Raw genomic sequence first — 24,183 nt, 5'->3', positions numbered from 1 at the left:
GTGTCTGTGATGCGCTCGGTGGTCTGTGATGCGCGAAATGAGTGAGCTAGTAAATAAACGAACAAGCAACTGCACCTTGATACACGTGTTTTGGATAACTGCCTGCTTAGATGATGATGGCAAATAAGAAACCGATATGTTGTAGGTAATGTTTCAGTAAGTTCCATAAGTGATGGTTTATTTATCAACTTGAAACGAGAGTTAGGCGCTAAAGGGTAGCTGGGGACACCAGGGAGATTTTGTTTTTCAAACAATGAAAAATCGGGAAGAGAAACAAACTGATGCACCGGCTGCAAAGATGGTGTTACAGGTCGCACCTACGGTCCATTAACTGACTTGGGTACTGGCATTCAACCGTGACCAGTGACGCCCGACTGACTACGGAAGCTTTATGTTTGTTTGTTTTTCTTCGTTTTTAACTGCTAAACTTATAAATAACGCTTCCCTAGTGGAACAGCAGCTAGAGAGCAGACGCCAGTCTCGTGATCTTTCCTTCCTATCTTCTCCGTTACAATTATAGACAAAACAAAAGAAAACTACACACGCACATACACGCACACAATTGGGAACGGATAGCGTTGGCGAGGGCTCAGGGCGAAAATGCCTATCCGCCCTCCGCGGTGCTGCAGCAGCTGTTAATCCTTGCAGCCTAGCCCCGCCGACCAGTTGCAGATGCCCCCGACCGGATCGTAGCTGAGCCCCTTCGGGCACGTGTACTCCCAGCCGATGACACCGCCGATCTCCATTTTGGCACAAGAGATGAACTTTTTGCACGACAGCGGATGCGGGAAGTTGCCCTGATCGAGACACTCGATGATGCCCGGACCGTGCATGATGACCTTTACCTGGAACAGACGATGAGGTTAACGAGTTTGCTCTCTGTCTCTTCCCCCGCTTGGAGCGCTTACCTGGGAATTAGATTTCCCGATGACACGCGCATCCCCATCGTCGTAGTAGTCGTAGTCCAGGGGCGACGGTCGGTAGGTGCGTCCGGTGAAGCTGTCACCCGCGGCGGACCGGCCGGCACCGTCGTGTGCGCTGTGGGTCTTCTCGAAGACGGCTGGTTTACGCTTCCGGGCGGGCGGCAATCCGGCGGTCGTGTCCTGCCGGGGGCTGATGGTGGCCGTCGCAATCGGTGACGTGTAGTAAACGCTGCCAGGATTCGCCTGCTGGTAATAGTACTGCGATTGCGTCGCGATCCGTGGTCTCTGCACGAGTTTCTCTGCGGTTGAAGTGAAGGAGAATGGAGTGAAGTGTCTCTCGTATGAATCTCAATCTTGTACTTACGCGATCGGCGGGTGGATGTAGAGATGGCTGGGGCGGTGTAACCGAGCGGGTACGGGTACTCGTGGGTGATGTTGTAGCGGTGCGTGGTAGCGCGCTGATTCGTCCCGACATGCTGCTCCTGCTGGACGGCAACTACGGCCGGCTTTTGCTGTTCGTCCTGCAGCTCCTTCTGGTCCTCGTAGCCGGGACGTGCGGTAGGGGTGCTGGTGATGGGTAGAGGGGCGCGCGAGATCGTCGTAATCGCGTCGAGCAGCTCCTGCTCGATCGAGGCGGGATCTTCGCGCTGTTCGCCGATCTGCTGGTAGCGGTTCTTCGCATTGTACAGCTTGTTGTTTTGCCGGATGCTCGGCTCGATGTCTTGATCGCCGTCCGGCAGCCCTTGCGTCACGGGCGGCACCGTCGTCGCTACCGCCACCGAGTTCAGCGTGCCGGGACGGTATTTGCTCTTGCCGAAGAACTTACTGCTTGCCGGTGGCGAAGACCCGGCTACGGTGGATGAAGTCTCCGGTGCGGGAGTTGTCGTGCGCGTCAAACGGGTTCCATTGTTTCGGCGCTTGAACAATGCACTCGACGGTCGGGTCGCCGGCTCTGTGGAATGCAGGAAAAGGAGCAAAGTTAAAGCAACGAGACACGGGACGTATTCAAACCCGCTGCCATATGTCGCTCCCCGTTGCAGAAGTGGATTCGACGGTATGTATTCAGGAAAGCCCTGTACTAAATATTAATCTATTGTTTGCACATCTGCCCAATTTGCCAATTGGAAGGGGGAGAATACACGATGCCACCGATACTCAGAACATGCCCACGCTGTCGCTGACCCATATACATTGATGGACATAACATCACCAGCAGCACGGAGCTTCAAGTCACGCAAAGTTGACCCAGCTCCGATTAGCAAACCATTGGATCGCCTGAAATGGAGATACCTTTGAGCTAAATAATTAACGTGGTTGTGTGACTAAGTGTTCGTAGTGGCACCACCGTTCTCGCTCCGTGCAAGACATTATTCTCTGTATGGTATGTTGTGTCATCGGTATGCTGAGAAGATGGATCACCGAGGCGATGACAGGGCTTTGTTCTGACGAGGTGAAGAAGCAATCCATTGCACAATTCCACTACTGCCGCTTGTGCCCTCCACTTTCGACTCGTTTGAGGTCCACATGCTGATCGGTGCGATGATTGGACGGACATTCGATGGCCAAATACAAAGCGCGCCAGCTTTCGTAACGCTACGCCACACCGATGCTCCATTCATTGCGCTCGGCAGGGAAAGGCAAACTTCGCGCCTGGAGATCGCAGCGACACACAGTCGCTGCTCCAGAGGGTAGCTGCGTCATGCTTGACAGGGCATTAGTAACATAAGTAGCAGTGATGGGGCAACCCTTCTAAGCGTGCTGGACGCCGAGCGTTGGTGCAACACTCTTCCGTTAAGTTAAAAAGTTCACCACAAACAAAACGGTTTCTTGTGTTCAAAGAGACAATCCACAAGACATTATATTAATGCTGTACACTCAAACAGCTGCAAACCAAAACCAAATGGACACAAACAACAGACACGATAACGATGCTTGATAATATTATAATATAAAAAAGTCTTCTTTTCAGAGTTCTACGGCTTGTGACAGAGCAGTTACAGAATTCAAACGACAAACAACCATGCTGGAAAAAGATAAGAAACAATTTATATGGAAATTAAATGTTTTTAGTGTCCAACGTTCTAAAACGATATAAGGATGAAGAAAAAATAATTGAAATTTGATCCACACAAGCGACAATATGGTCAAACGTGGGTTCAAATGTGAATACACCGACATCTTGCATAACAAAAAAGGCAGTGTGTAGCTACATTTTGGCTTCACCGTAAAAACCCTTGACTTGGCAGTGAAAATGTAATGAGGTTTCTCGTTTTCTTTTCGCTTCATTTGACCGACGCGTCAGCGAAGACTTGCGCAATGTTGCATCGTGGGTCAAAACGACCATCAGAATCAACATGGTCATCATCATCATTCAACAACGAGCATCGTGGACAGGTCCAATCCCCCCCAGCAGCCGTAGGCTGACCGTGGCTCCCTCTTGGTGCAGAAACACGAATAGAGAAAACAAGAACACAAAAAGGCGAACGTGACGTGTCGCGGGAGATGCTGGCCGGAGATGTGAAATGTACGAGATGCGCGTACATATTGGAATATTATTCAAATGTAGGATCCGTGTGCTGCGCAGTACGCCGCTTTGGTCCACCACAGCAAAAACCCGATCACCTTGAGACGCGAATCGATGCTGATCGTGCCTCGGGCCCGGGGTGAAGAGTCGTGGCTTTCGGATGCGTGTGAAGCTCGCGGACAGCATCCTTAGGACAGCATTGAATTAAGATAAATTAGCAGCGAGGCGAGGAAGCAAATGGAAAGCGTGAGGCTGCGAAGGCGAAGGTGGACGTCGGTGATCGGGCTGTTGATTTTATCTGCTGTTGACATGGAGAAGATCCGGATTCCAACCGATTTGCGTGAGTGTGCCTTCAAATATGTGGTGAGCAGACTGACTCACCTTAAAAGAGGCAGCATTCCTGCGTTTGAAACACGGCGTAAATTAAAGTGTCCACAAGCGTTAGGCAACCTTAGGCAAGGTATGGAAATTTTCAATTCTCAGCTATTGGTTTCCGCAGCTCACTTATAAATGCCTTCCGAGCTCAACGAATGCCATTGGACTTAGTTGTTAGACACGTAAGGCCACGCTATACTCCTCTAAGCAATATTGAACCAAATATGCCAACACAAGATCTAAAGCAAATGGACATGGTGGTATAGGTTTTGGGTATTTGTGACATTCACGAAATACCGATTTTGCCACTCAAATGTTTGGAGCACATAGAGCTGATTTTTGTCAATTAAAGCATCCAGGCTTTGACGTCATGGAGCTAAGACGAGTGCCTGGTATTGTGCACGACATAGTTGACGAAATTTCTGGAACCATATCCATGTTTTCAGAATGATGCAATCTAGCGACACAGTGAGTTATTGAGTTGATAATTTTATTTAGTGCTGTAAAACTAATTTGGGAGGTTCCATCCCAATCAAAATTAGCCGAGTGTCAAACGAAAGTATATAAATATTAGTTTATTGAATACCTATCAAGACATGCACGTTGCATTTCGATCGTCAACTTGATTTCATAAAACATGGAAAAACCTAGCCACTTCCAGTATTTTACAATTTAATAACATTCATTAAGCTATGTTTTTGGCTTTAATAACCTGAAAGCGTTTATCAAAACCCTTATCTATTGTGGCCCGATTTGAAAATGGTTTGCATAATTCAACCAACATCGAATTTATTTTCCTCTATAGAGGAGATTTTAGTTTTCGGTGTTTCTAACCATAAATAATACATGATACATGGATGACGGTAAAATGGGAAAAAAGATCTTAATGCGTTTCATTAGTCGTAGCGTGTATACCAATAACCCGGACAGGCCAGTAAGCAGTGCATATCCAATTTAGAAAAAAAGATGCGTTCGCGAAAACCTATGCTAAATAGGGTTTAATTTGAGATAAAAAAAAAAACAAACCATAACCCGTTGAAAAATGTAAATTAAAGAAAATTGTTAGCTTAGTTTAGCTATTCAATTAATTCACTTCATGAAAAATGAAGTGCAGACGAACTGTTCATTGTTTATAGAAAGGAAAGTAAGGCTCCATTGTGTGTCTTCATCAGTTTGGTAATTCACGAGATTTGTTTTTAAATTTCATCTTAAAAAAACCTCGGACCCCTCGGAGCATTGGGAAGGAATTGGGTCAAAAGAACGAGGGCGGCCAGTTTGGCTGCGTGGACTGGCTGTGCGATTGCATCACGGATTAGGTTGCGTTTTTTCGTTGTTGTCTATTTTCTTTTGGCATGTCGTAAGGCACTGTGTTTTGGCCGCAGAGAACGCCCCAAGCGGGCCACCGTGCGGCTGGCCACACCGAGATGACAGCGACGATGACGGTGGCCGAAACCGCTGAAACCGGGGCCGATTCAGCTTTTCTAATGGTACGATAATGACCAGCAGTGCTTGCATGACTGTGTAAAAGCGAGTTGACGGGCGTGAAAAACAAAACCATTGTGGCGGGCAGCGCCATTTGCCGGATGGAGGCTTATGGGTCTACCGTACCAAAACGATGCCGATGAACCACAGGAAAATTGGCTGGTCGAGTTGTAGTTGAACGCTCTTAACGTCAATACTTGCATTCCGGGTTGATTACAACACAATATGAGAATATGAGTTCTTGTTTTTCCAAATTAACGGGATTCCTCTCTTCAGTATTTTCGGCTGGTGGCGATACCTCCGATGTAACATTCACTCTTCGTCATCTTCGCAGCCTTTTTATAGTGTCAATTCGTAGTTGAATATAAAAAAATAGCACTGAATCGAGCAGAAGATGCTGCAGCCTCTAGTCCGCAAAGGGGTTTGCAACTACTGTTGTTACACCCGTACTGATGGCCCGCCATAATTATGCGGCACACATTTTTCCACGGTCCGCGAGCCAATCTCCGTGTGGACTTTATTGGGTGCTTCATTCATTCAGCTTCCAATTATGCGAGTGGTCCAGATTTTATACATCCAGTGATGCGGGCGCGTGGCACTAACCCCCTTTGGCCGTTGGTCGTGCTTTCATCATACGACTGAACTTATTTGCCTAATTTTCATCGCCTTTCTGCGAAGGGGGTTCGTTCGGTGTCGGTTACGTCTGCCCTTTGCGCCCTATTATTCGTCGCATGTCTTTCCATATCATTATAAGTTTTTTTTTTTTAATTTAAAACCGGTAATTCCAGTGTGAAACAATGTATTCACTTTTTTTAATCATGGCAAACTCCACAACAGAGAGGTTGGTCGGCGCCACAAGCGTATGGTAATCAGACTTCCATTTTTTTTAATCGTTATCATTTTATCGACCGTTCCATTTAAATCAGGTTCTAAAGATACCTTGTGTTTTTTGCTATAGGAATCAACATGGTTATAAAAATATGACATAAAGAATCCAAAAACTTGTCTGTTTTGTAAAATTGGCTCTGAAATTAGCTTCGATGTAGCAAAAAAAAGGGAACAAGCAAACGCAATTTATAACTTTGTCAACCACACTTCAACGCAACCTGTCGTTTCGAATGAATGAACACGGCTCGAAAGGCGGGTTTACGTAACGTTCATCTCGCGATCGGAGATGATTGGGGAGTGCTTTTTGACAAACGTCCGGCATTTGTTTATCGCCGGGAGCGGGATCCAGCGAAATAAAGGTGCAAACACGAGAGATGTACGAAAGGAACAAACATGCTAAACAGATTGCCCAACAGTAAAACGAGTGCCAACACACAACACAGTGCAAGGATGGAGAAATGGCTCCCTATTCCTGTCACACCCCGCCTCGGATGCTGCGTGATTACAAATAAAACGAAAGGGAACGCACACTTTCACTTCAGCAAACAGCAGGCAGCAGAATCATAACCGAGGCAAATTGATTACTTAACAAACGATAGAGAAAAAAGGGCGTGAGTGAGCGAGCGGCAACGGGAGTGAACGATCAATAGTAAATCCGCACGTGGATGGCCGGGCGACAAAATCTTCAGGCCGAGGTTCGATTTCGCTCGACCTTCGGTCGGTGGACGTTTGGAATGCGAGGCAAGCGATCCCCTCGCGAGCGGCGTGTTTATTCGCGTTAGTCGATTGCTGCGACACCCCGCTGCCCCGCTTTGCCCCCTTCCCTTTCTACCCGGACCTTACCTGATGGCTGATTGGAGCCGCTGCCGCTGCTGGTAGTGGTTGGCGGAGTGGCACTCTCACTGCCAGCGGTCGTGCTGAAACCGGTTCTGTTGGGGACACCGTATTTGCGCCGCAAGCCGCCGCTGGCGAGCGGCTTCGGTCGGTCGTAACGGACGAGCGGTTCGCTGCCGGCGGTGGCGGTGGTGCTGGGGCTGGTGGCGGCCTCTACCGCTGACGTCACCGGGCTCGTGCGCTGCCGATTGCCGTTCGCGAGCTTGCCCAGGTAGCTGTTGGTTGGACGGCGGCGGCGAGCCAACAGTGACGTCGTCGTCGGTGGCGCTGGCGTCGTCGGTGAGTCGGACTGTTCGCCGCTGGTCGACGGCGCTTCAGAGCGTCGCGTGCTCTTGGTGCGAACGGTTGTGGCTCTGGTTGCTGCCTGCGGCGAGTTGCTGCTCGGGGTGGTTGGCTGCGAGTTCCCGCCAACGGACGGACGGCGTAGGCTCGGTCGGAACTGCGGTGGCACCTGGGTTGTACCAGCGTCAACAGGAGACAGGAGCAACCGGTTGCGAGAGGAGGAGCAGAGGCGAGAAACAATGTAGGAAAGCATACGTAAAGTGTTAGTACATCGGGGCGGCAACATTAGGATGGCGTTGTTGTTTTTTTGGAAGGTTTTGAAGTTGTGCAAGTTTTGTCGCATCAACAGGATGCTGTTGCAGCGAGTGTGTCTATGGTAGGATGAGTGCCAGTTTTGTGATGTTGAGTCGTCTGTATTCGGGTAGATAAAGCGTCACCTGGCTAGATACCGTTCCGTACGGCCATCTGGCCAGCAACACTCGCGTGGGCAAGAATATCGTGTGCATATAGTTGAAGGCAAGGAAATTTGGAGTTTTGGAGTTTACGATTCGACATTGGGTGTGTACCTACGATCGTCCTAAGAGTAGGTTTACTAACTTCTAATCGGGAAAAACCAACACAAAACAAAACAAGTTACTGGCAACACTTACTTAGGCGCAGAGGCTTACCAAACATGTCCTTAAACTAAAAGCCGAAAGGGTTGCATGCAGCAGGTCTTATCTCTTATCATGCAAATGCTATAAGTGTGCTCTTATTTTCTATTCTAGATTTTACTACACCAATTTCACGCTGGGGAAAGGCAAATCAAAGCTCCTATCGTATATGCTATCAACTAACGTGCGCTCTCTTCTACTTCGACTCAGTCCCCTTTTATAATAACTTATTTTATTGTTCTAGTGGTGATGTACAACTTTACAACTTCCATCCTCCGTACATTATTTGTTGGTGTCGTAAAAGCAACTCCTACAGCTGCGCTACCGACAGACCGATTCACCGTCTAAAACCCACTCGGGTTAGTGGTCTGTATCAACGTCGATTGTTCGCTCCTTCGAGCACGGAGGTTGAGTGGATATTCCGCTTCCAACCTGGTTCTTTTGTTGATTTTATAATTCAACCGATAGAAACTGGTTCTACAAGGTTGGCCGGGCCGCTAAAATGTTCTAAGCGGCGAGAGAGATCCGAGAGATCCGGCTTATTTTCATCACAGGGGGGGAAGGCGACAACAGCGTTAGTCCTACTGAGGAGGGCCCATGTGAGCTGTGGCTAATTGGTCTCGGTGTGCTGCTTGTTACTCCTACGGCACTAATGCCAACCCTAACGTCGGAGGCGACTGGTTACAATGTGGGACGTAAAAAGGTGTTTTATTTTACCTATTTGAAGTGCGAATAGGATTTGGTAAAACGAGCGGAACCGGTTCGTCGTGGTTCTCATCTCCTACAGGGCCGAAAGGATGCAAGTCCTGTGTCTGTACTTTTGCGCAACTTCTGCACCCCAAAATCCCAAAGCCGTTTAAAGACGCACGCACAACACAAGACGAAAAACAAAACTCGTTTAAAGAAACGTCCCTTACGTAAACCGTAGACACGACGTGAAACCTCGCCCGGTGTCCCCTTCCATAGGCAAAAAAGGAGCACCATTACGAATTGATTTTGCTCCCAAAACCGGATTGCATTCCAGCGGCATGGGGGCCTACGAACATCATCACCCGGCCGGGTGAAAGTAGGTGTCATTTCCGTTCCGCACACCACCATAGTAGGCAGAAAAAAGGGCAACACAATGCCGGCCACGAAGGAGAGAGGGGTGGGGGGGAGAAAGTCATATGTCAGCGATTACGTTTGCATAAACATTTTACATTCCGTCTCCCTTCGGCTTGTCGAAGGCAGACTTCGACCGAGACCGCGAAGTACATCGATCTTCGATTTAAGAAAAAAAAAAGGAAAACGAGGGGACAGGCAGAAACGGAAAGTCAATTTTCCCAAGCACCGGCGAGCTTTCTACTGTCGGAAGTTGGGTATTTGAAAACCCTGAACGGCGGTCAAAGAAAGGAGCACCGAAAGGGCTGAAACAGACGGTGATCCCAGTGAGAAACCGTGGGCTCATGTGCTCGTCAATTATGGTATTTTTCAGTAGACCCTGCGAACGGGCACCAATTTCGCGAACATCGGCGTTCGGAAGATTGCGGTGTGCTTGGTGCGCAATAGGAGTTAAAGGAGTGTAGGCTTCGTAATAGGTGAAAACAACCTGCACAACCAGAAACCTCCCGGGGGGATCTCCCAGCCGTGTGTGCACGGGAACCCGTTCGGTTACGCCAACTGTCAACTTCTTACATAACGCCGTGCGCAGTACACCTTCGGGAAATCGCTTCACCGGCGAGATCTGCACGGGTGAAAGGGATTGCGGACGTGACAGAAATTGGATGGAAGAGCGACGGATCCATTAAACCGTAATTTCTTCCAGTGGTCGGACGGCGATCCGCCGTCTTGTCTTACATCCGTTTGCCGTTTCCGCGGAGCTGCAGCGAATTGGAAAGTTTGATCTCCCGGCGGCATTCCACACTTCAACCCTGCGTGTGGTCAGGGTTGGAGAAGGAGGAGGAGGAGTAGGAGAAACCCAACATAGGACTTCGTGCGTCCAGGTGTTTTGGTTCCTGCTTTACTCGTTTTACGTGCAACTCAACCTCCTGGTTCCGGCTTTCGAGGAACTAGCCTTTAGCGGAAAGTATTACGTTGTTCTATTGCCTACACGTTGTGAGGTCCGTTTATTTTATATTTTCTTTTCACTGTTTCGCTCCAGTCTCGTGCTTTTTCATCCGTGTATAGTCATAACCGCGAGCAAAGCCCTCTTAGCTGCGTTTAGCCTATATTTTTTAATAACTCTCGTACTGCGGATAATATAGATCCTAAGATTGAGTATCGCCAATCCGAACCTAGTCCTACTAATTCTGTAAGCCCTGATCGTCAATAAAGAACCGCAACATCCTGTCGTGCCAGCACCAAAACGGCACACACTCTGTGCTCAAATTCACTGATTCACTGCGGCATGTTAACCACCTAGGATAGCTGCATCACCTTGAAATAAGTCTCCATTAAGTAAAGCGGCTGTGCTATTTCTACGGCAACGTAAACCGCAGCGTTTTGTTTTTACTTTTCCCCTTTTCCTAGCAAGCAAGATGGTTGACGTATGACTATGCGGGTAAGTACCAGGCGGCTAATAATAACCTTATTAGTGGAAACATTGCAAGGCTAAGATCAAGCATCCAGCCGACTTTTTCACGGGGCATGGTCGCCAACATTCAACGTTAAATGCTATATCGAGCTGAGTCATAGATTGGTATCACTTTGTCAATGTCAACTTATTGATCCTTTGTACCTATTTATACTGATCCTACTCATATTGGGTTTATACTGAGTCAGCCTCAGGAGCTGTTTAAACTGATAATCAATGATTCTTTCTTCTTCAATGATCGTAAAGATTCATAACTAAGTAGTTCGAGACATTTTCTAAAATAAAAGACTATCCTGAGTTACAGAAACATTTAATCGTTTGTCTACAACCACTGCTTTACAGCAATCTAGTTTAAAAAGTAAGATCTTAACCATTCCATTGACAAGAGTTTCAATAAGAATAACCATAAGGGCGTGAATGCTCTTCCAACGACTTAAAAAGAACCTCGTTTTCCAGTGACACGAGAGTGTTGTTCGACAAAATGAAAGAAAAATCAAATCTTTAAAAACATACTTGGTTTTCGATTCATTGAAGTATCAAAAGGTAGGCAAACAACTTTTGTCGTATCGTATTTCCAGGCCACCGACGTGCCAGTTTCATAAACACGTAGTTCCAAAGACACTACGCTTGCCTTGCGTAACGGCACGCACGGTCCTATGTCCACCGTGAATATTACCAAAATGGGCGATGATGTTTCACATCCATTGCGCAACGGACCCGACCGGTTTCGTTTGGGGCCGGATTCTCATAGTTGGCTCAAGGGAACGCAACATCGAAAAGCTAATTTCACTACTCCTCACTCGCTCTAACGACTCAGCATGACGTGTGCCCATAGCTACAGCGACGCTGCACTTCCAAGGATGACTCATACTAAGGGTAGGATCTTGGATCTAACGACACATGACCTCGGGCCAATTCTGCGCTGACCTAACCCTCGTTTCGGATCGCTGCCAAAGGGGATTCGTCTAGTTGGAGCTCAGTTTTGGGCAGAAGCACTCAACAAAATCGACTACGAGTTGGAATATGCCGGCCAAAGCCGGCCGTTACCTAAAACGTATGACTTGTTGGCATAGCAGTCAATCTAGGGGTCTATGCAGATGTGCCAATCCAATTCCTAACGGAAAGAGTAAAACGAGCTTTACAAGTGTTTAAAATTTCAGTTATTGAGTATTTTGCCTTAAAGTGTTTTGTCGTAATGGTGCAACAATTAGATAACTAAAATCACTTATGAACTAAACAATAAAGTGATGGATACTACTATTTACAAACAAGAAGATCGCACGCGTAGAAGGATCGAATCGAGCGCTTTCATGAACCTCCGCTCTAACTGACTGCTGGGTGATGGGTGTCGGGGGTCGAGATATGCCCGGTATCTTTTCGAAATGTTCTGCCTGGGACTGCTGATGCGGTTACCGTAAATTTACCTCCGCCTTTCACAACATTAGACTATAAGGTACGTTACTAACTACGGGTTGTTGTGGGTAAAATCTTTAATGCGTTTGAGTGATTTAAATTCTTTTGCTGCCGAAGAATCAGGACAAAAACTGTCCGAACTCCTAACCTCTATGTATGTCTGACTGATGTGAAAATGAAATATCCTACAAAAAGACAAATTCCAACAGCTACGATTAAGGATCTTCTCGGCAGCAATAGAAATGTAGAAAACAGAAAAATATCTAGCTCATAAAATAGTCGATAAATATGCCACTCGCTAAGACATCATCTTTTGCTATTTGGAATATCGCGCTCTGGAGTCCACTTCTTCTGTCTGGTTGGTGTTTCCAGCCTTCTGTATCTATGCAGTTGCTTTATGCCATTCCGAAAGTTCGGAAAAGTCATCTCCATCCTAAGGCAAAGATCTGATTTCTTAGAAGTATTGCATTACAGCAGTGTCTATTTTAAATAACTGACTCTCCTTCTGGACATGATGTAGTTGTTGCGTGTGTCCCTGACTCGATTCGGTTTGCTTTCGAGGTTGCACTCTGTTTCATTACATTGCGATTCTTCTAGCTACAACGGTGTTTTCTTGCTGAATACTAACAGTACTCGTCTTAACTACGCACTGTCTTATACGGAGAGGCCGCCCTAGGCGTTCGATTGCTGACGCTACACAGCAGCACGGGCAACGTTCATGATTTCGAGCTAAATCAGGCGGACCCTCTGCTGTCACCGGTTTCTGTTTGCGCCTCGGAGCTTCACATTTTGCGCATTTCATATTGGGCTGCTTTGGGTGGTTCGCTTTCGCTTGAGCGACAACCCAGGTCGGGCGACTAAAGGTAAAGGTTAGTGCGGCACAGTGATTCAGAACAAAACGGCCTCGCTAGGACTACACTAACACACGACACGACAACAAGAAGACAGTCTCTCCTCGCCTCGCCCCGATCCGCCCGCAAGCGGTCCCGTGTCACGGTGTCACCGTGCCCAAAATGGCGGGCGTGTGACCACCGTTGGTGTTAGACAAACAAATTAGCACATTATTTAAACTGAATGTATTACATTATTATCGAAAAACATTATCCACTTATACGAGTTATATAAAAGCATAGCTAAATATTGGGGGAAACAAACGGAATGCAAACTAGATTAGAAGTGAGTTAAAGGGTAAAACGGGGTAATTTTAAAAACTGAACGCGGGACCCCAAATGGAACCCGCTGTTTGACTTGACCGGCTTTCGGGTGCTACTGACAGTTCCCTCCCTGCCAACAAACTGCTTCATCATCTCTCAGACAAAAACCATGCAAACGTTGCTACGGCGATAATGTACAAGAAGCAAAAACGAATGCAGAAAATAAAAATGTAGAATGATTTTGTTTTCATCAAAGAACAATAGTTGTAAGGTGCACTGTTTAAGTCTCCTTATACCATTGCCCACACACACGCACACATACATACACACACACAGATATACGAACGCAAACACACACGCACGCACGAACACACACTACACACAGAGGTTTCTATGGCATCGTCTATCGGTCACTCCATAAAATCCAGCGTTAGGGCTTAAAGAGAGGAAAACTTAGGTTATGGACAACACGAAAATAGAAGGTGAATAAGTGGTTAGAAAAAAGGATCTCGTGACGGCACAAAAAAACGAGTAGTAGTAGTAGTAGTAGTAGTAGTAGAAAGTAGTAGTGGGAGAGTGGTCCTTCGGTCCGCTGGTTGGTTTTGTTGTAGTAGTTGTATGCTGAATTTGCCTTAGCAGCTTGTTTGCTTGTTTTGTTGGTTTGTTTTGTACAAAAGCGGCGCGCGCTGAACCACCGATCCACTAGCACGCCGGGTGTCGGTAGTGAGCAGTGGACGCTAGTGTGGTAGCGCGGGACCGTATAACCTCAAAACGATTCTCTCATGCTCGCGCGCCCCGCGCCCCGTCTCACGCCACGCCACGCCACATCTGTCGGACTGGCAACCCTCGCCGAGATGTGTGAGATGGCCCGTAGCAGTACCAGTACCGGTACCGGTAGCGGTACCAGTACCGTGCCGTACGGACTTAACTAACCTCAGCCGAGCGGCGCTGGGAGTAGGCGGCGGCGACCGGCGAGGGTCGGGCCCGCTCCGCACTACCGCCACCACCGAGGATCTCGCGGTCCAGCAGCTCGGCCTCGAGCGCCACCGGGTCCGGGTCGCTGGTCAGCTGGCGCGTCTGCTCGTCGTTGTCCAGCTCCGGGCGGTAGACGGGCGAGAACAGGCGCTCCTGCCGCTCGCCGGAGATTTCACGCGTGGTAAAGTCGCGCAGTATCGACGACAGCGGTACGCTGTACTTGTCGTTCTTGCTTTCGATCTTCAGCTCCGCGGCGCTCGCGTCCGGCAGCGTTGCCGGCAGCACGTACTTGATGTTGAAATCGATCTTGGTAATCGGTGCGGCGGTCGTCGTCGTCGTGGTGGTGGTGGTGGTGCGCTGTGTCGTTGTGACCGCTTCCGTCGTCGGTGTGGTCGCACCGGTGGTGGCCTTCGAGGCGGACGCTCGCGGTAACCCACTCAGGGGAATGTCCTTCGACTTCCGGTACGAGGGAACCTCGGCCGTGGTCTGCTGTGGGTTGGCAGCCGGTCGCAGCGACTGCGACGAAAGGTACTTGCGGTTGTTCGTGTAAAGTCGACTACCGCCGGTCGTACGTGACGCACCTGGCGACGTCGTCGTTGTCGTGGGAACCGGTTCCGTGGTCACCGGTACGCCACCATCACCATCCACCGTCTGTTCGGCCGAGCTGTACTGGTTGTACGCAAAGTCTGGCGACACGCGAGACGCTACCGGCACGGACTCTCCTCCCGGGCGTCGGGTGTACTTCTTCTTGGTAGCCAGGGTAGGGCGCACCCGCACTGGACCGAGAGTGGTATCTAGTGGCACCTCTGGGGTCAATGTTGTCGGTTCCGGCGTCGTAGTCTCGGTCGTGGTTGTCGTCGCCGTCGTCGTGGTTGTTGTCGTGGTTGGTGCGGTCGTCGTCGTCGTCGTCGTCGTCGTTGGTGTCGTTTCACTGGAGGGCTCTTGGAAGGAGAACTCGGCCGGCAGGGTGTACTTGTTCATGATCTCGCGCTGAGTCGAGGATGAGACCGGTGCGGGTTCGGTCGTCGTCGTCGTGGTAGAAGTGCTGGCAGTGGTGGTAGTGCTAGAGAAGGTGGTGCTGGTGGCTGCCGCCACGCTGTTGGTGGTGGTCTGTTCTTCGGTCGCACCGAAGTCGTCTATCGTGTACGGCTTATAGCTAGCGTGCCCGGCGAGCGTGTCCGGGTCGGTGTTCGGTGGTGGCCGCAGGCTAGTTACCTGCGTATAGCGCTCCGTCTCCGCCACGAACGGCGTGATCGTGAGCGGTGGCTCAACATCGTCGGCCACCGGCGGCTCACCGGTAGCTGCCCCGAACTCGACGCTCGAGATGCGCTCGATCTCCTGCTGCGGGGCCACCGTCTCCGGCTCCGCATCCACCGGCGGCAGCTCGGTCGTGGGGAACCCGCCCGCCCCACCCTTCTCCGCGTCGAACAAACCCTCGAGCGGGATGGTGGACGTCTCCATCGTAAACACGCTGTTCGACGACAGCACCATCGTGCGCCCGGACACCGGTCGACCGTCGCCGCTCTCGGTACTACCGACGGTGGCCGGCTCGTCCTCGCTCCGCTCGGTCACCCCATCCGGGTTGCCGAGCGTGGTGGTGGTGCTGCTCGAGCTGGTCGCACTGCCACTGCGGTTAGCCGCCCGGTTCGGCTCCACCAGCCGGATGACGATCTTGCGCTTGATCTCGCCGAGCTTCTGCATCACCGGCGGCTCGTCCGGGTTGCTGGCGTTCTTGGTGTAGATCTCCACCACCCGCTCGATGGTGACGTGCTTGTCCGTCCGGTTCGCCGCCGGCAGCTCGATCTCCTGCTCCTCGGTGCGGTAGATCTCGGTCGACGACGGTACCGACTCGTTCTCCTTATCGATCGAAAACACGTGGTACAGCGTGGTCGGCTTGACGGTCGTCGTCGACGTTCTACTACGGTCCTGCAATACATTGACATCATCAATATCGATATTATCATTAATCGTGTAGATCGTGTCGGCCGTATTCAGTGTGGTGTAGTGAGTTTCATCGGATGCGGTGTAGTATTCGGTGGTGGTTCGGTAGCTGGTGTTGACTGTATCCTCGTACGAGGTAGTGTTCTCCACCTCGTTCTCACTCTCCGACCGGCGCACGGTGGTTGTGGTGATGGTGGTCGTGGTGGAGGAGGAGGTGTTGTTGTTGTTGTTGTTGTTGTTGTTGTTGTTGTTGGTGGTGGTGAGAGTGGAAGTGGATGAGGTCGATGGTGTCGTGTCGTCGGGCGTTGTAGCAGCGCTGTCGTTGTTAGGCGAAGCGGTAGAAGCAGCTGTCACCGGCGTCTGTGCGCTCCTGTCTCCGGCCGCCTCCGGCACCGCCGTCGTCGCGCCGCCCAACACAGTCTCCGGCGTCGTCTCGGGTGCACTGTCCGGCGCGATGGATGTGGTTAGTACACCGACCGCACCACCACCGAACACCGGACTCACCGGACGTGTTCGAACGGAACCAACGCCGTTGGTGGTTTGATTGCGTCGACCCTGCGTTCGTGGCGGGTAGCGACGTGGCGGCCCCTGGCCTACGGTGCCTGCCGTCGCCGCCACCACCGGTCGTTCGCTATCGTCCGAGGCGTTCGAGACGGTCGAGGGCGTGGTAGATCGCGGACGACCAAAGGCCGGTCGGGACCGGGTGGTCACCGTGAAGCGGGCCCTCGGTGTTGTGGCACTGCCGCCGCTCGGTGCGACGGCTCCACCCGAGGCAGTGCCGAAGGGGCGGCGCGTGCGGGTCGTGAGGGACCGCGGAGTCGAGCTCGCCGAGCCATCCGAGCCGGAGGCAGGCTGGTTGTTCTTGAAGATGAACCGATTGCTGCCGCTGCCGGGTGAAACGCGCGACGGTCCGGAGCTGATGATGCGCGGGCCTACGGGGCGCCGGAAGCCGCTCGGGCCACTGTTCGGTGTGGGCGGCACCTCTCCCGAGGTGCGCGGTCGTTCGGCATCGCCGGCATCGGGGTCACGCTGCTGCAGGCTGTTGTTCCCGTCCGGCCCGAGCGGACCGGGGAGCTTCTTCGCCTGCCGCTGTATCTCGTTCTCACCGTCGTCCTCCTCGCCGCTGTAACGGCGCTCCTCGGAGGAGGAGGAGGACAGACCCGGCGGTCGACGCGGCGTTTCGTTGTACCGACGCGTGGTCAACCCACTCAGCAACCCTCCACCGTACCGCTCCGCGCTCGTCTCTTCCTCGAGCGTCGTCCGATCGGTCACCTCACCGTCGGCGAACGTCGGCGCCGGAGTCGTCGTGGTCGTAGTAGTGGTCGTCGTAGTCGTACGTGCGTAAATCTGGCGCCTCGGCAGCAACCCGGAGGTGCGGTTAATCGCCTTCTGCTCGACCGGCTTAGCCGCGACCGTGCCCTTGTCGAACGAATCCTCAAATCCGGGCCGTGCGGGCCGGTTCTGTGCGTACGAGGGGCGACGGCGGGTGGTTCGTGGTGCCAGTGCCGGTCCCGCCGGTTGTTCCTCGTTGTTTGTGGGCGCCGAAGTTGTGGTCGTGCGGGTACCCAATCCGATCGGCTTCCGGCGAATCGAGGGCACGAACGATGAGCCGCCGGATGGTGTTGGAGGAGCCGCCACGTCGGCCGACGCCGTCGTTGCACCAGCCGCCGACGCCGGATCTTCCGTCGTGGTTGTCACACGCCGCGAGAGCGAGAAGGAGGGCCGATTGCGGCGCGTCGGGATGAACTTCTTGATCGGTTCCGTCGGCTCGGGCGCCTCCGTCGTTAGGTACTTACCGGTGAACTTGCGACGGGTCGTACCCGCGCCGAAGCCCTTCGCCGGGCTCTTGTTCGGTATGGACTCGGACTCGATCTGCTGACTGTCGTTGAGGCGCACCTCGGCGGGCAGTTTGCGCCCGAGCAGCGCCGGACGGGCGGGCCGTGAGGTGGGCGCACCGCCCGCAATGAGGTTTGCGCTTGGATTGGGATCCGTGGTGACCGAGGCGGCCAGCGTGGATAGGGTGTCCTCCGCCTCCTCCTCCACTCCCGGCGCGGCCTGGTTCGTCAGCTCGGGGAAGTTGAGCAGCGCCTCGCTGTTCATGAGGTCGTACGGTGACCCGATCTCGTTGGACGTCTCCGAGATGACGGTCGTGAAGTCCGAGTTGGCCACATTGCTGTCCGGGTAGGTCGGCTCCACGGTGAACGACTCGCCGGTCACGGCGGACGTACCTGCCGTCGTCGTCGTCGTCGTCGATGGTGTTGTGGTTGTTGGCGGTGTACGAGATGCGAACAGTCGCTGCCGGTTGATGGAGGGCCGGTTCACAACCGGCAATGGCGCTTCAGCGTCCCGCTCCGTATCGACCAGCGATGGTGTGACGGCATTGACCGTCGGTGACGTACGCCGCCGGGTCGTACGTCGCCTCTTAGTGGTCGATATACCAGGCGCCCGTTCCGTGACCTCGTTTACGGTCGGTTCCTCCGGTGGGGCGAAGCGTGAGGCGGCGGGTCGTCGCGCGAACGGTCTCGGAGGTTGTCTCTCCGGCTCCAGCTCGGTCTGCTCCACCCCGACCACGGGTGTGGTACGCAGGCGGGTCGGCCGCGTCGGTCGTGTTCGGCCCGGTATGAATGTTTTGTTTGTGTTCACCTCCGACACGACTACGTTCAGCGTCGTGTCGCTCGACTCGGTGGTGCTGCTGGGGACGAAACGGCCCCGCAGGCTCGAGGTGGCCAGCTTGCGTGGCTGCGGTGTGGTCGTGTCCACCTCCGCCGCGTTCACGCTGTACACGGTGGTGAACTCACTCGCCGGGCTCGGTTGCCTCGGCTCGGTGCTGAGCGTTTCGCCTGACAGATCCGCGTCGCTGTACGTGCTCGAGCTAGCCGGCTCGGCCGGCGTTGTATCGCGGACGTTCGGTGTGCTGCTGAGCAGCTCGTTGCGGTTGTTGAACCCGTACCGCAGCGCCGTACCGAGCGTGAGCAGAATTCGCTCCTGCGTCATAAACGGATCGTCCGCGAGGCGCGTGTAGGATCGAATTTCCGGCTGTTCCGTGGTGTCGGTTTCGATGCGCGGCTCCTCGGTGGTAGTGGTGGTGGTGGTGGTCGACGAGTACTCGGCCGTACTGCGGCCACTGTACACGCTAAAGTTGAGGCGTCGCAGCGAGCTACGCTCGGACGGAACGACGGTCTGGCGCTGGGGTTCCGCCGTGGTTGAGCGGGTGCCTAGGGCGAAGCGGCTCGCGGCAAAGTCGCCGGCAGATGGTCGTGGGCGGCGGCGCGCGGCTGGAGTCGTTGTCGAGGGAACGGCCTCGTCGGAGGGCTGGCGAGCGTTGACGCCGTCCCGGGCAGTAACGGGCACCCGAGGGACCGGGGCCAGCCGTTCGGTGGAGGTGCGGAAGCGCACCCGGCCACGGTTGCCGGCCCGTACGGGGGGCCGCTGCGTGCCCTGCGACTCCTGCACCTCCTCCTCCGGCGTTCTACCGGCCGCCTGCACCTCGTTGCTGTCCGGTGCGGCGGTGCCGACCCTCCGACGGCTGGCGCCTGAAAGGTCAAATCTCTGGGAATTGGAAAAACTCACCTTCACCGAGCGCAGTGTCGTTGCGGTGTCGGCATCGGCTGCCGACGCTCCTCCGGCCGTGCTCGTTGTGGTGGACGGGCGCGTCGGGCGGGTACGCCGGAATGGGCGCGGCGCGCCCTTGGTCGGCGCGAACGCACCACCCGAGGCAACCTCCCTGCTAGGGTTAGTGACGGGCTCTAGGGTAGTGGTAATGGTAGTGGTAGTAGTGGTAGTGGTACCCGGTGGTCTCCTAGTTCTTGTGGGAAATTTGGGAATCGAGTTAGCCGTGGCATCGTTAGTGAGGAGCGGACCGGCCGTCGATGCGGCGCTTGCTGCCGTGGTCGCCTCCGGCCCATCCGAGCCGCCGGACTCGTCGGCATCCCGCACGAGCTCGGCGCTCTTGCTGGGGCTCGTGCCCAGCGCGTCCGTACCCTGCAAACCCCCCATCTCCAAACCAACCACACTACTACCGGTAACGCTTTCACCCAGGTTAAAGACTGTGGTTACCTCGAGCGTCGTGTCGGCGTTACGGTTTACCGTCGACGGGTCCGCGTCGTCGCCGAGCGACTGCTCGGTATCGGTCGCGGTCGCCTCGGTCTGGTAGTCGGTGCTGAGCACCTCTGGCTGTACGTCGTTGTTCTGTGTATCGGTTGGGCTCGGAGTGGTGGTGGTGGTGGTGGTTGGATTTGTGTAAGAAAACTGTAAAGTGGAAGGCTCGGTAGTGCTGACACTACCGCTACTGGTATAACTACTTCTATCGTTACTATTGCTAATACTGTCGCGACTACTGAGAGTGTTGCTGCCAGTACTGCTGGTGACACTGTTGCTGTTGCTGTTGACGCTGCCGCCGCTGCTGGCGCTTGTACCGCGCTCGATGTTACTGTATTGTCGTGTGCTGTAAGGTATCAAGTTTGGTTCTGATGGTGGTGTGGCATCGGTAGTAGTAATGGTTGATGCTGTGGTGTAAATGCTTTGGAAGTCTGTAGATGATACCAAAAGAGAGGAATCTGTGCCTACATCATCGGTTTCCGCTTCCTGAAGGCTGCTGCTGGTGTACTGCGCACTGGGCGTCCGTCTACGATCGATGGTGTTGTACCTGGGCGGGAGCAAGGGAGAAAGATTACAGTTTACCAATGAGCAAGCACTCCTTTAAGCCGCTTCAAGCTTAGCTTACCGGTTTGACAGTGGGCGCAGCGAGTCCTTGTCGGTTTCGGGTGCTGGTTCCGGAGAAATGGTGGTCCGGAAACGGTTCCGGTTGAGTGTGCTGTACTGCACCTGCCCGGTTGGGGCACCCTCCCGGCTAGCGCCCGTATCACGCTCGCTGCTTTCCTGCTTATCCTGCTCCTGCTCGCCGGACGGAGCAGGCCGCTGTCGCCGGATGCTTACGTACTTGGGGCTGGTGGTCGGCTGTCGGGCCTCGAAGGTGGACGGCTGGTTCTCCTCCTCATCGATCTCGTCGTCGTCGTCGTAGCGGTCTTCGATCGAGGCGACCTTCGTCGGCCGGGCTCGGTTCAGCGTCACGTACTTCGGCTTCTCCTTGAACACTCCCTCAAACTCGGGCAGCTGATCGAGACCTTCGTTCTGCGGACCGACGCGACTGTTGGTGTACGAGTTGCCCCGCACGACCGACGAGTACTTGTTCTCGGGCGAAGCCGCCGTCCGTTCCGGCTTCTGACTCTGGTTGAACGTGATGGCCGGTCGGAACGTGAGCCCGGCGTTGCCGGTGCGGCTTAGTACGCGCTCGTACAGCGATTTGCTTATCGTTGGTGGTGTGGTCGAGATCTGGTCCGATTCGCCATCCTTCAGCACAATGGAGCCGTCCTCCTGGGCTTGCAGCTGCTTCTCCAGCTCCTCGATGCCGCCGACCTTCTTGATGAGCGCGATCAGTTCCTTGATCACTTTCGGGTCCTCCTCTGGCTGCCTCTCGACATCTTCCTCCTCCTCCGAGTAGTCCGTCTCCACCGAAGGTTCCGTGGTGGTGGTGGTAGTTGAGGTTGCGATACGGTTGAAGAAGTTGCTACGGTTCGTCGAGAGAGAAATACGTGCCCGCTGCGTGGTACTCGTCGTCCTGGGCGACGGTGTAGTTGTCGTCGTCGTGCTCGTCGTCGTGGTGGTGCTGGTGGTCGCGGACGTCTTTGAGCAGATCACATTACGCGCGTAATCGCACGAGTCCGCCAGCTTGTTGAACACCAGCCCGGAGGGGCAGGTGAACTGGTGAGCGACCAGACCGAGGCTAGGGCTGTCCAGACACCAGAAGTACTTCTTGCAGTCTCTCGGGTGAGGGAAGAATCCTTCATCTTCGCACTTGAAATCTGTAGGCACATTGACCATCGAGTTGAGTACGCGTTTGTTCGGGACACCAAACCCTAAGCTTTAGCGAGAACTTACCTGATCCCGGATCGGGTGTAGTCGGTGGCTGTGGTGTGGTCGTACGCCCTCCGATATACAGCGAGCCTTCGGTAGTGGTCGTCGTGGTGGTGCTTGTCGTAGTAACACGGCTCGGCCGGGCAACCTTACGCCCCGGGGATGTTTTGAACGATGCCTTGATTTCGTTGTTATTGTCGGTGTTAACGCGGTTACGAGTCGTCGAACCGGTGCGACTACGCGATCGACTGGGTTTGCGCGGTCGGCTTGGAGCAGCAATGTCGTTCACGCCGACCCTATGAAAAGAAGCAAAACATTGAGAAGATTGAGTCAGCATGAGCTCACAATGCGCGCCTTAGTGACAACTTACTCTGTACTGGCCAACAGTGCCTCCTTTGCTGCCTCAATGATCGGATACTGCTTCCCGTGGCACGTTCCTCGGAAGTCATCGTTGTCGATCGACCAAAACATGATACCGCCTAGTCCGTTCTCTGCGACGTACTTAGCCTTGCGGCGCGCAATGGCCTCGTCATCGTAGCCAACCCACTGATTGCCCTTGTAGGCGTATGGGCCCATCGCCTTCGGATTTGGCTGCACCACCGTCCAGTCCGTGCTCTCCTTTAGATTACTACAGATCTCGTAGTACGCCAGGTAGCCTTTTTCGCGCGTTGCATCACCCTGCTCGCCGGGGCCATCCGCCGGTGCGCCGATGTCGGTTGCGTCCGGATTGTACAGCGTGTACGAGCGCCCGTACGTCGGAATACCGAGTACCAGCTTGTCACGGTCCGCTCCAGCGTTCAGATAGAACTTTATACTATAATCCTGCAAATGATAACGCGGTATGGCACAATGTCAACGCAAGGAAAACAACAGGGTTGATCTACCCTGACAGCAGATCCAGCTACACTTACGATATTGAGTTCCGAATCGTAGTTGTACTCTGAAGCTTCCTCGAGCGAAAATAGCGGCGAATGGTGGTTCACCGCCGGCTCGTACGCGCTGTGGTAGTCATAGGTGAGCAGGTTGAACCAATCCAGGTACTTGTTCAGCTTTGGCACATCGTAGCCCTTCTCAACGTACTCGACACCGGCCGGCACTGCCATCGTTAGCAGCAGCCGCGGGCGACCCGTCTTCGATGACTCGCGCTCAAACTCCTCGCGCAGGTCCTGCACCAGCTGGGCGTAGTTTTCGCGATCCTTCGGCTTCGAGCCATCGCGGAACGCCGGATACTCCCAGTCGAGATCGAGACCGTCGAAGTGATTCTGGCGCAGGAATTTAATCGAATTCTTCACGAACTGGGCACGCCGCTCCGAGTCGGCGACCAGCGGCGAGAAGCGTGACGATCCCTCATTCCATCCGCCGATGGCGAGCAGCGTCTTCAGGTTCTTGTTGTACGTCTTCAGTCCAGTGAACTTGGCGAAACCACCTGCGGAAGGGTAAAACAACACGAACGGTTTTGTCTTAAATAGTACACGCTCTCACGAATCTCTTACAGCATGAGGTTTCACTTACCTTGTTCGATGTCCTGGTACTTGTCGTACGGCTTGAGCGTGTTCTCCTTGGTGAACCCACCGAACGAGTAGATCAGATGGGTGCAAAGGTACGGGTTGATGTTCTGGGGCGTGAATTTGGCCGTACCAGGTCGATAGACGGACCAGTTTGTATAGTAGCACACGACACGCTGATTGTTTTCCGCTGCCGACACTCCATTACTGCTGTACAGGGCAAGAGTTGTCAGTAGCAGAAGTAACCATGTTGCCGCTCCTCTTTGAAGCTACAAACGAAACCGAGTCAGATAAACAAAGGGAATTCGATAAGTACTAGTAGTAGGCAGTGAGTGAAGTACACTAGAGTTTTCGATCATATATCAATGAACTGCGTTGAAACAGCGAGTCTGCAATTGGCGATTTGTTTGCATTGAGTGTTGACATGACCAACAATGGCTGTTCACAACACAGTCACAGCAGAATCAAAGGCACACAAACAGCGCCAATGCGAAAGGGCGAAGTGGAAGACATATAGCAGCATCTGGATTTTCCGAATCATGGAAAAGGGGACAAGGGAGAGTAAAAAGACCACTATGTGTGTGTATGTGTGTGAATGTGGTAATATTCTCACGCTGGACCGCGGAGGCACCTGGGTTAGTTAATTAAGTGTGACAAAGTTACAAAATCTTCATCGCTTCGAGCAGCGC

At 53.1% G+C, this 24,183-nt stretch overlaps 1 protein-coding gene across 1 annotated transcript; it reads right to left on the bottom strand.

The window, feature by feature from the left end:
* Positions 1-635: 635 nt before the first annotated feature.
* On the bottom strand, positions 636-23,739 carry LOC131291092 (mucin-2-like). Its single transcript, XM_058320283.1, has 11 exons — positions 23,502-23,739; positions 22,901-23,415; positions 22,360-22,811; positions 22,014-22,285; positions 20,800-21,937; positions 16,431-20,721; positions 14,094-16,238; positions 7,036-7,537; positions 1,288-1,875; positions 909-1,222; positions 636-845 (listed from the first exon to the last, which is right to left on the bottom strand). Exons 2-11 carry the CDS (start codon positions 23,090-23,092, stop codon positions 636-638), a joined length of 10,104 nt encoding a protein of 3,367 aa, XP_058176266.1. The 5' UTR covers positions 23,093-23,415; positions 23,502-23,739.
* Positions 23,740-24,183: the final 444 nt, after the last annotated feature.

The sequence above is a fragment of the Anopheles ziemanni genome, chromosome X (genome assembly GCF_943734765.1).
Source record: "Anopheles ziemanni chromosome X, idAnoZiCoDA_A2_x.2, whole genome shotgun sequence".
Classification (NCBI taxonomy): domain Eukaryota; kingdom Metazoa; phylum Arthropoda; class Insecta; order Diptera; family Culicidae; genus Anopheles; species Anopheles ziemanni.
Note: the sequence above shows the minus strand (reverse complement) of the source record. Positions and strands in the feature narration are given on the sequence as shown.